This window comes from Scyliorhinus torazame, chromosome 1 (genome assembly GCF_047496885.1).
Source record: "Scyliorhinus torazame isolate Kashiwa2021f chromosome 1, sScyTor2.1, whole genome shotgun sequence".
Classification (NCBI taxonomy): Eukaryota; Metazoa; Chordata; class Chondrichthyes; order Carcharhiniformes; family Scyliorhinidae; genus Scyliorhinus; species Scyliorhinus torazame.
The window spans coordinates 363268825-363281255 of NC_092707.1; the positions used below are offsets into that span (position 1 = coordinate 363268825).

Genomic DNA, 12431 nt, shown 5'->3' on the forward strand with positions numbered 1-12431 from the left:
CTGGCACTGCTGGTGCAACTTGAGCACCCTGTCAGCGCCAGTCTGGCACCCTGTCAGTGTCACTTAGGTACCAGCCTGGCTCTGCCCAGGCGGCATTGCCAGCTTGCAGGGGCAGTGCCAGGTTGGCACTGTCACGGTCCTGAGCTGACATTTTTTGAGCACGTGGAAACTGGCTGGGATTGCCCAGCCTGAGTGCGGGGAGGGGGGGCCGGGGGACCCTCCCATGTTGCGTTCGGGTTGGGGGTTCTTTTGTGGGCCTCGGAGATCGGGATGCCATTTAAATATGGTGTTCCGATCTCTTGCTACACGGGGAGTTCCAGCGAGCGGAGCTACCCGTTGTACAAAATGGGGCTTTGTGAGGCCTTGGCCGCACCTTCCCCATTTAGGCCCCTTACACAAAGCAAGTCGCTTTGAATAGTCATGTGTTCTCGGCACTGCAAGTGCCAGGAAACACATGGCTAAACGTGCTCGCTCGGGAACTTTGCTCCCTTTTGGGATGATTGTGCCCACGGATGCTGAACTAGAGTCGAAGACTTTGGAAAGTAGCGACTTACTTACTTGGGTAGTTACCCAGGAAATGTTAGATGGAATAAAACATAATCTAACACCTGGGTAAGCCAACAGCTGATCCCCCCATCATCCCCCCTGACCCCATCTGCATCCCATTTCTCCTATCTCGTCGGCCACCTGACATACTCCTGACCTGACTATACTCCCCTCCTAACCAGACTAAACTTACCCCCCTGATCTTATGGGACTACCCCGTCGACCCTACTACCCTGCCGATCACCTGACTAATTCCCAACCTGACCCGGCTAATCTCCTTTACCCAATGTGACGACTAACCTCCCTGACCCAGCCCAACTACCTCCCCCGATAAAACTACCAACTTACATACTGATATACCTTCAATTCACCGAGAGGCAGAGAGAGCGAGTGAACATTAGGCTTTATTAGTCATGAACTTGCCTAGCCAGAGTCAGTAGTACAGATGAATGCCACCCACAGGTGGCCGGTTTATATATGGCCCCGGTGAGGGCAGAGCCAGAGGCGGAACCCTACCGGGGTCACAGTACAGTACCTGGAAGCAGCTCGTATCACCACTTCCAGGTCTCAGGTCATAGGTTACAGTATCATACAGGCATTAGGTGAATACATTCACCACACATACCTCATCCACCTACCCCTACCCACTTACCCATTTCACATTTGTACCTACCTACCTACCACCTCACACACTTACCTACTGATCCACTTACCATCTACCTCCTACCCATTTACCCACTCACCCACCTATCAATTTATCCAGTATCCACTTACCATCCCATCCACTTACCCATCTACCCACACCCACTTACCCACCTCACCTACGTCTTAAACCTTATCCACCTACTCATTAACTCACTTACTCAGCCATTCATTCACCCACACATTTACTAACATTCAGCCTGACCTTTAAACTTCCCATACGGCTGACAGTGCTGTACAAAATGGGGTGTGTCCTGATTCCTTCCTGATGCTACTCACTTCAACAGAATTCCCTGATAGACGCTGCACTGTGCATTTCTCTGAAAGCTGGGCTTGGAAAAACCTGGAAGAAATGTGCAGCAGCGTCGAGTTGGGGGAATTCTCGAGTGAGGCAGCAATCCGAGTTTCATTGTCGCTGCTCAGGAGATCCCGACCATTGTCTGATCGCAATAAGCAAGCAAATCAAACTTTTATTGCAGGTTAAGTCAGATCAGATAAATGTATGGCGCCAGAGTCAACAGGACATGTGGTTCAACCTCAGAAATCTGTAAAAATGATCCAGACAGGCAGCAGCCGAGCACTTCTCAAATGTTTGAATGTCTTATCTATGATGAGCACTTAGAAGGTGAAAAGCACTAGGTGGTAGAGTAGGCAAGAACACTGGCCATTTAGCCCTGGGAACATGATCTGGCAGAATGAAAATCTCCTTCTCTATTGACGGAAAGGGTTCTATATATGATGTGGTTGAGAACCTGAGTTCAGTTCCTAGTCAGAGAGATGGACCATGCTCTAACCCATCTCTAACCCATGCCCCACCCTATCTGGGAGTGGCCAATACAGACTGGTGACCTAAATGAGAAAGTGTTCATTTTCCTATCAATAATGCTTACTTCAAAGGGCCCAAAATTCACTGAAAAATTGGGAATAGTATGAGTGCTCAGATACCTGACTCAGATTGGAACAATTTAAAAGGTTAGTCTTCAGTTAAACACCTTTGATGATGAAACTCTGCTTTAGAACCATACAAAGATTTCATTTACATTCGGACCATAGTGTTTCTTTAATACTCTAAAATGGGCAATGATGAATGATTTTGCTACTTCCAATTAAGGAATTTCCCTCATCACCCAGGGCTTTAATAATTGACAGCACAAAGCTATTAATTTTGTCAACAGTTGGATGAATAGCTTGGTTAATTCACATGCTGTTTGAGACCTAACAACAGTAAATGATTGCTACAAACCAGCACACTCTATGCAGGAAAAGTTAGTTTCTGACTGTATTTTCAGCTGTCAGTGTTGGAGTAAGGGCGGCGCGGTAGCACAGTGGTTAGCACTGTTGCTCATAGCACCAGGGTCCCAGGTTTGATTCCCGGCTTGGGTCACTGTCTGTGCGGAGTCTGCACGTTCTCCCCGTGTTTGCGTGGGTTTCCTCCGGGTGCTCCGGTTTCCATCCACAAGTCTCGAAAAACATACTTGTTAGGTGAATTGGACATTCTGAATTCTCCCTCAGTGTACCCGAACAGGCGCTGAAGTGTGGCGACTAGGGGATTTTCAGAGCAGCAGAATTCCTCCCCCCCCCCCCTCCCCCACCACCACCCCCCCCCATCCCCGCCCTCCCGTCTGGAAGTAGTGTGAGCGATTGTGAAGTCAAGTCTTGCCCCTCTCCAGTTGAACACGTCTCTCTTAGACGGCATCTTGGAACTCTATAGTTTGCACGAGGCAGTTTCAAATTGACACTTTACCATCCAATGGCGAGGTTTTTGTATAGTTTCATTATTAGAGGAGTTTAATCTGAAGACTCACTTGTTATGTATTGTTCACCACCAATGATAATGTCAATACAATTGGAGGCGATATCTTAAAATATCAGCAGCCTTAAGAAAGTCTGTACAAATTTTGACAAGGTAGCGCATTAAGTGGCTACATCCCTTTGGCTGTTCCTACCAGCCCTTGAAAAACTGCCACCAAACCGCGAGCAAGCACCCAGCTCTTCAGCTGAATACTTAACTAAAGCTGAAATATCATTTCAGGTCAGTCCAGGGCCAGATGGGCAAGCATTTGCTGCTCCATTATAGCTCTTCCCTTCCCTTCATATTGCGAAATATGACTCAAAGTGTTGATATTTTGTAAATGCATCATTGCTCTTGGGATTACACATTGGATGGTATTTTATCATAATCTGTCAGAGTGTCAAGCTCTGACTGAAAACCGGCATGTATCTCTCCGGATGCACAGCCTGGTTTTTAGACCAGGTTTTCTGGCAGTTAGTGCAAAGGAAATCTGGGGATGTGGCTTACGCCGCCACTCCAGCGGGGCAGGGCCTGATAGAGCCGGCAAGGCCTGCTCCACAGAGATCGGGGTGCCATCTTTAAAGGGTGCCCCGATCTACGCTAAAAATAAATTTCAACCACCCTCCCATGGGCTTGAGGATCTCCCCACAAGCATCAGGGCGCAGGGCTCACTCATCAGCCCCTCCAACATCACATGGAGGTGTTGGGGCTCTCTTCCCACCCCATCCCCACATAACCACGCAAGTATTGGGGGCTCTCTTCCCCACCCCACCCCATAACCACACAGCTATCAGAGGATGTCTTCCCTTAACCCTCCGCAGCTGTCTCGTGGGCACTCTCCACCCCCTCACAGATGTCGCCCCCCCCCCCCCTTCACAGGCATTGGTTCTCCTCCCCCCCCCAACTGCACCTAAGGGTAATCCCCCCTCCCCCACTGGGACTTCCCAGAGGTCGGCACTGCCAGGTTGGCGCCACTAGGTTAGTGCACTGCGTATCCGTCTCCCCACCCCCAGGGGCTAAATGTAGCTGGCAGGATCCCCTTGACTGAATCCCATTCTTAGAAAGCTGTTGTAAACCTCCCCGACGTGAGGTATGAATATTCAGTGAGGGGGATAATGTGGCAGGGAAGCCCGTTACTCATATTTAAATGTAGTAAAATTAATTTAAATGAGGTTCCTGCTCGTTGCATCACCGGAGCGGGGGAGGGAAAATTGGCAAATCTTAGGCAAGAATCCCTGGCTGGATTCTCCGCCGGCTGATGCTCCATTTTGCCGGCAGCCCGGGGGTTTCCAGACGGCATGGGGCTGCCCCACAATACCACAATGGGAAACCCCATTGACCAGCTGGCGTAATGGAGTGTCCCGCCGGCGGGGTGAGACAGAAATGTGGCGCGGCGGGGCGGAGCATGCAGCTCCCCTTTTATGACTCTCACTGGATTTCGCATCCGCATCGCCAGTTACACTCGTGGCGGACACTGGCTCATAGTTCGGCCTATTGAAAAATCACATACCCTTTGGGCAAGCATCTACATGCTTCAAAAAGATTACTGCTTCTGAAGTTGTGTTGGTGAATTAGTGCTCACCATTCAAATGTCTAAAAAGAACAATATTTTATTTATGGAAGTGCTGGGCCTTCTATCTCTTCATACTCACATTGGGATGAGTTAAGAACCGAGGCACTTTTGATTGGAAGGAGGATGTTATCATCTGAGAAAAGGTTTCATGCTTCACATTGTATTGCCCCGGTGCTGGTCCTTCTTTCTGTGGGAGTAATGAAAACTCAGGAGCTATACCAGCCAAATCATCAACAAATACTTGCAAAATAATTATATTCTCTTCATGTCTCATGAAGATGTTGATCCCTGCTGGGATACAGTCCCATGGTTGTTAGCGAATCCACATTGTCACACTGGAGTGACCATTCTTCTATGGGCCTAGAATGCCAATTATTGGCAGCCTGTACCCACTGCTGTATTAACCAGATGCTCAAGCTAGCACGTTACCAGTGGAACTTAACACAGCAGTGAGTACAATTGGCTCCAGAAATCCAAAAATTAGGTTGGTGGTAACACATTCATGGATTCATTCAAACTATGTGAGGAGTGGACATGGAGAAGGTTTTTCACTATGAAGAGAGACTAGAACCCGAGGACACAGCCTCAGACTGAAGGGACGATCCTTTAAAACTGAGATGAGCAGGAATTTTGTCAGCCAGGCGGTGATGAATCATTACCGTAGAAGGCTGTGGAGGCCAAGTCACTGAGTGTCTTTAAGACAGAGATAGATACGTTATTGAATAATAAGGGGGTCAGGCGTTATGGGCAGAAGACAGGAGAATGTGGATAAGAAACATGTCAGCCATGATTGAATGGCAGAGCAGACTTAATGGGCCATATGGCCTAATTCTGCTCCTAAATCCTATGGTCTGATGATCAGATAGAGGAAAATGACCACCCATTGTTAATTATCCTGTGTTGCTCGCAGAAGCCTTTATTTTATGCTTAGAATTGTGTATCTAAAACAGTGAGCTGAAGAAACACGAAGGACCAGTATATAAACAAGGAAACAGAAATTCAGACTGATCACGATTTCATTGAGAGAAGATGCATTGAAGTGTCAATATTTAGTCAACGTACTTGCAGATCTCCAGACTCCGAACTTGATAAATAACCATTATATGCATAAAGATACCTGTTTTCAAAATTTTGGCAGGACGTTCCAGTCCCGCCAAATTTTCCTGTCCTGCCTGCGGAAAATACGGACCTTTATTTTGAAATGTAAATTTTGGCCAATCTACAAAGGCGCCTGGTGATGCCTTTTTGTTGGCAGCTTTTTTGTCAGTGGTGTTTTGCTATTGCCTTTCACTCTCAGGAACAGAGGAAGGAGACAAGTCTCAATTCGATTTCAGCCGGAATTGGAATTGAACCCCTACCGTTAGTACCATGTGCTAACCAACTAGCCAACTGTTACTCTCCCAATCAGAAATCCAAAATTAATGTGAGAGACTGAACATATACACACATGTCATTAAAGACAGTTAAGTAGGGCAGCACAGTGGCACAGTGGTTAGCATTGCTGCCTCACGGTGCCGAGGTCTCAGGTTCGATCCCGGCTCTGGGTCACTATCCGTGTGGAGTTTGCACATTCTCCCCATGTTTGCATAGGTTTCACCCTCACATCCTAAAGATGTGCAGGGTGGGTGGATTGGCCACATTAAATTGACCCTTAATTGGAAAAAATGAATTGGGCACTCTAAATTTTTTTTTAAAGATAGTAACAGCACTTAACTGGCTTTGATGTGGTCTAAGAGCTGTCAATCATCGCAAGCTGTTTATAAACATTGCGGTTAGTTTCCTTCCCATGTACTTAATGATCTGTTGAGCTGCTCGCAGAAAAATACTTTTCACTGTACCTCGGTACAAGTGACAATAAACAAATCCAATCCAATCCTAGTTTCACAGCTAAATACTTGAAATCTACTCAAGCATGAAGGGAGATGAATTTAAAAATCCAAACAGCTGGGTGTGGTGTGTGGAAGCTGTCAATCACCGCCTAGTAAAATCTATTTCACATGGATATAAATTAAAAGCTTTCAGAATATAGATCTGAGGGGGTTTAAACCAAGCCTACATGATTTTCTCTTTCTAGGAATCTACAGGTGCTGCTTCCTGTGTCTAAGCCAGCAGGTGAATTGCGCATGTGAGTTTTAAAGCAGTGATTTTTTAAAAAATCATTGCCTCTATCTGGACTGCTCTCTAGCTTCCAGGCAGGGATCTTTCTTATACGGTCTCCCAGGCAGGGAAGGTAACCAGGAGGTCTCTAGTGGGGCCTCTGCAATTGGGCAGTCTCTGGTGGGAGTCCCTAGTATTTGTGTGTCTCTGGTAGCGGGGTGGTGGGAGGTTCTGGTGGGGGTGGGTTGGCAGGATTTGCATTGTAGGGGGAGGGTGGCCCTCCGAGGGACTTTGGGCAAACCCCCTGAAAGAGTTACCCCCTTGGCCCATCGTGAGGTCCACCGCGTCAGGTCCACGCTGGTAAATACCTGCACCAATTCTCGTCCACGTGAATCCCGGCCCGGAGAAGTGGAGGTTCACACAGGCTTGGAGAATATGCTGCCCTGCTTGTTAATAAGATGCAAATCGATCAAATTGAACCATTTGCTTCCTCCTGCTGACGATGGGTGTGAACTTCGATGCCACAGCCAGCGAGAGACCCGGAGCATCGGGTACCAATCCCGTTTTTTGCCCAATGCTGTTTTGTCCACCACATCAGGAACTCTGCTATCGGTGGTGGGTGGCAGAGATTCCTGCCTGTTTTTTCCTCATGTTGCCATCGCTAGTTTTGCCAATTAACTTAAAGCTGTGCCATCTTGTTCTCAACCCTTCCACCATGGGAGCAGTTTGTCCCTATCTACTCTGTCCAGATCCGTCATGATTTTTAGTACCTCTGTCAAACCTCTATTCAACCTTCACTTCTCAAGGAAAACACTCTCCAATTTAGCTACGTAACTGAAGTTGCTCATCCCTCAGACCAGTCTTTTCTGCACATTCTCTAATGCCCTCACATCTTTTCTGAAGTATGGTGCCCAGAACTGGATGCAATCCTTCAGTTGAGGCCAAACCAGTGCTCTACACAAGTTTAATGCACATTGCAGAGCAAGGTTAGATGCCACCCCTTCCTCCCCCAGCGTCCTGGACAATACGTATACCTTAACCAACATCATTTTCTCATTATCATATTGTTGTTTGTGGGAGCTTGAAAATTGGCTGCTTGTTTACTATACAACAGTGACTGGTCTTGTGTACGGAGCCCAGTACTGAACAGCACTCGCCCGAGGTCTCCGAGACGAAGGGGACACATACCAATACCTTGGTACCTCAGGAAAATGCATATTAAAGTGAGACTAACTGTCACGCTTTAATATATAGATTTGCTAAAAAGTGATCCTGACAACAGTGGGCGGGATTTACGTCGCAACGTCTCGCGAGATTGCTTTTTGGGAGCAGTGTGACCAATCGATCAGGCCCATTGTCTCTCTATCTAATAGAGAAAGGTGTCCATGGAATTTGGTGGACTATGGCTAATTCTCTATTGAGTTCATTTTGCAATCTATACATTTTCTCCCTACTTTTCATCCAAAAATAACATTTATATCCACCTCCTTCCGCCCACCCTACCCCCCCCAACCCAACCAATTTTCATCTGTATTTGAGAAGTGCTGAAAAGTTGCTTACTTTTTGTGATTCAGTGAAAAAACGTTAAAGTCCACTTTTGGGCACATGTGGCAGAGCGCCGCCGAGATTCACCCTGTTATTCACCGACCAGTGGGGCGAGATTCTCCGACCCCCCGCCGAGTCGGAGAATCGCCGGGGGCTGGCGTGAATCCCGCCCCCGCCAGTTGCCGAATTCTCCGGCACCGGAGATTCGGTGGGGGCGGGAATCGCGCCACGCCGGTTGGCGCACCCCCCCGCGATTCTCTGGCCCAGATGGGCCGAAGTCCCGCTGCTAGGATGCCTGTCCCGCCAGAGCGTGGATTAAACCACCTCTCTTACCGGCGGGACAAGGCGGCGCGGGCAGGCTCCGGGGTCTTGGGGGGGGCGCGGGGCGATCTGGCCCCGGGGGGTGCCCCCACGGTGGCCTGGCCCGCGATCGGGGCCCACCGATCCGCGGGCCGGCCTGTGCCGTGGGGGCACTCTTTTCCTTCCGCCTTCGCCACGGTCTCCACCATGGCGGAGGCGGAAGAGACTCCCTCCACTGCGCATGCGCGGGAATGCCGTAAGCGGCCGCTAACGCTCCCGCACATGCGCCGCCCGGAGATGTCATTTCCACGCCAGCTGGCGGGGCACCAAATGCCTTTTCCGCCAGCTGGCAGGGCGGAAATTAGTCTGGCGCCGTCCTAGCCCCTCAATGTTAGGGCTGGGCCCCCCAAGATGCGGAGGATTCCGCTCCTTTGGGGCGGCGCGATGCCCGACTGATTTGCGCCGTTTTTGCCGCTGGTCGGCGGACATCGCGCCGATACCGGAGCATTTCGCCCCAGATCTTTGGGCCCCAGGGAGTTTCTCCCCGCCGAGACCACACTTTAGTTGATTTAAGCTCTCCAGCAGGAATGGCTCCTTGCTAATCGGGCGTTATTTTGAACAGCAGCTCTGATCTCTATAGACTCCCCCTTTCAGTCCCTTGCCAACTTTATTGACCACCCGTTCAACCCCCAAACTTCTCTGGACCCTTGGAAACCGCCCTTAACCTCACCCTCCTTTTGGATAGGCCCCCGCAGGCCATAACCCTGGCACCTGGGCACCCTGGCAATTCCAGCCTGGCAACTTGGCAGTACCCCTGGACACCCTGACTGTGCGAGATGGCCTGCGAGACCCCCCTCCCCCCACTGAGATGCTGTCATGCCTGGTCCACGTTTGTGGAAACCAGTGCTAAACGGCGCCCGGTTGAGATCTTGCAGGCGTGGCTGTTGACTCCCGGGCGCCGGGTGCATATGGTGTCCCGGTATTTAAATGAGCCTAATGGCGAGGGTATGACCCAGATCGCGCTGGATGGAGCGAGTCGGGTGACTTGTGATTGGCCCAGCGCAGATCCCGATTTGCGGCTCTCGCGCAATCCAACCGCTGCGCCTGGATCTGCGCCATGCGCAGCGCAGTTGCTGAATCGCACCCAAGACTAAAAATGAAGAATTTGAGTCCTAGAACAGTCACCGTTTTGTGACTGAACTAATTCCCAAGGACTTTTAGTTCTTATCTAGCTACACCGCAAATCAATGGGTAATTCATCTGCTCAAGTGTCAGGAGTAAAGTTCCTTGAAGGAATATTGCTGAAATGATATGTCATGCTCCTCTGTCTTGAACATCCACTGTAGCCCATCTGAAATAGTCCATCATCCACTACACCAAGGCTGACCCCTCTTTCTGCTGTCCTCCACTTTGCCCTCCAGCAGAGATCTCTGTAGCTGTTCTGCTCTGATCAATTAGCTGGAATACTAACATTTTCTTTTCTGAATGCCACTTTTTAAGAGTTATTTTTGTTCTTGCAATTTCATCTACCTCTTTATTGATCTTATGGCATGTTCATGGAATTTTAAGCAGTGTCCATTTTTCATAGGCCTCCACTTTCTTCCACAGATCCTTATTTATTGTCCAGGTTTCTGAGACAGACAGGAAAATAGATAGAATGTTTTTTTCCATGGTACAAGCTTGAGTTTTCTTGTTGTTAACACATCCTTCTTCTTCTCAAAATTACTTCTAACTACCTCTCTCCTTAGTTTCAGAATCACAGCTACCGTCATCTGATATCATTTGTCCTAAAAAAACAAACTCATCTATTTTTCCTAGCCAATGAAAACCATTCATCATGTTTATCACCAAAAGCGAATGAATGTGTTTCTGAAACCATCCACTTCAATCTTCACTCTTGTTCTTTCTAAGGTATTCCATCTGGTGACCATCATTTTTGTCTTTTTGGTGTTCATACTCAATCGTATTCTAAATTTATAGATTTTACTTGATCTATGATATTTTGTAGGACCTCTATGGAACCTGTAAGTAGCACTGTGTTGTCAGCATACTGCAAGTTTGTTATTTTCTTACCTCTGATTTTTAGCCCTAGAAAGACATCTCCAAACATTTGTTCTGTGTAGAGATTGAATAATTTTGGCCACAGTACACAGCTTTGTTGTATTCCTCTCTTCACTTAAAACCTATCTGATTGTCCATCTTCTAGCCTGATGCTCATTATTAGGGCCCAATATAGGCTCTGGATGAATGTAACATCTTTACTGTCAATTTCACATTTCAAAAACACATTTATTCGATTTTGGTGATAAACATGATGAATGGCTTTTCATTGGCTAGGAAGCAGATGTGAATGTTTGTGTTTACTCCTAGATTTTTTTTTAGATTGTTCTTAGGTTAAATATTAACTCTCTTATTCATAGAGACAGCACGGTGGTGCAGTGGTTAGCACTGCTGCCTCATGGCACCGAAAACCTGGGTTCGATCCCACCCCTAAGTCACTGTACATGTGGAGTTTGCACATTCTCCCTGTGTCTACATGGGCCTTACTCCTACAACCCAAAGATGTACAGGTTAGGTGGATTGGCCAAGCTAAATTGCTCCTTAATTGGAAAAAAAGAATTGGGTGCTCTAAATCTATTTTAAAAACTCTCTTATTCATATTCCAGATCTAAATCTAAACTTTATTCCACCAATTTCTGCTTCAAATGCATTATTATTTCTTTGTATTATGATTTTCAAGATCAATGTAATTAAATGACTCATTAAGCTTACAGATCTAAATTGAATGCCCTCCATCGCTTTAGGTTTCTTCGGTTACTTAACGAGTAACTAATGTCTCAAGTCACTTGGAATGTATCCTTTGCTACATATTTAATCACAAATGTCTGTAATCACTTCTAATTCAAGGGATTTTCGATTTTCTGTTGTTACTTTATCAATGCCTGGAGCTTTTCCTGTACTCATCAATTTTGAAGCATTCTTTACCTCTGATCTTAATTCATTTGCCTCTATATCTTGAGGACTCCCTTGATTAACACTTCAAACATTCACAGTTTAAATAATGCAGTAAAAGATTACAACCCTGAACTTCCACAGTCTGGATTTAGACTTGGAGGCAAACTGCTGGCAAAGACAGAAGAGGAATACTGGAACTCCTCGATTACAATTCATCTATAGCTTCGCTGGAAGACCAACGGGAACCCAAGGTAAACCGAGCAATTAAGACTCCGTGGATCTTTTGCTGAAATTGCTCAGAGCAACTGATGGGGAGGACCCCATCCGAATTGCACGTCAGAGGGTGCAGAGGAGATTTACACGGATATTTGCCAGGACTGGAAAAATATGCAGCTATGGGAAAAGATTGGTTCGGCTGGGGATAGTCTCCTTGGAACAGGGGAGGCTAAGGAGAGATTGAATTGAGATGTACAACATTGTGAGGGGCCTGGACAGAGTGGATGGGCAGGGCCTATTTACCTTCGGTCAGTGACTCTGGGGCATAGATTTGAAGTGATTAGTACAGGGGAGATGAGGAAAACATTCTCACTCAGAAGGCTGTGAGTGTCTGGAACTCACTATCTGAAAGGGTAGTGGAAGCAGAAACCCTCAACTCACATAAAAGATGCCTAGATAGGCAGCTCGAGCGCCGTAACCTGCAGGGCAATTTCCAAAAGATGTAAATTGGGATTAGGCTGGTTGGCTAAATTTTGGGCTGGCACAGACATGATGGGCCAGTGACCTCTTTCTGTGCCGTAAATGTTCTCTGTGCTACGATTCTAACCCTCATTGAAATTTTCAACATTTCAAAAATTTTGCTCTTGAGATTTGACAATACAGGCAGTATTTATTACCAATCTACAGTCACACTGAGAGCACCAA

At 47.3% G+C, this 12431-nt stretch overlaps 1 protein-coding gene across 4 annotated transcripts in view; it reads right to left on the reverse strand.

Annotated features, from left to right (window-relative positions):
• The window catches only part of LOC140408125 (protein STPG4-like), a 120089-nt gene that overhangs the window by 1125 nt on the left and 106533 nt on the right, over positions 1-12431 (reverse strand). For 2 of the 4 annotated variants that reach the window (XM_072495148.1, XM_072495398.1), the window contains one exon: positions 4693-4800. The exons of 1 other annotated variant lie outside the window; for it this stretch is intronic. In XM_072495148.1, the coding sequence (XP_072351249.1) occupies positions 4693-4800 (108 nt within the window). Of the gene's footprint in view, positions 1-4692; positions 4801-10085; positions 10187-12431 lie in introns of those variants that run through there. One more of the 4 variants, XR_011940081.1, reaches the window with a different exon arrangement.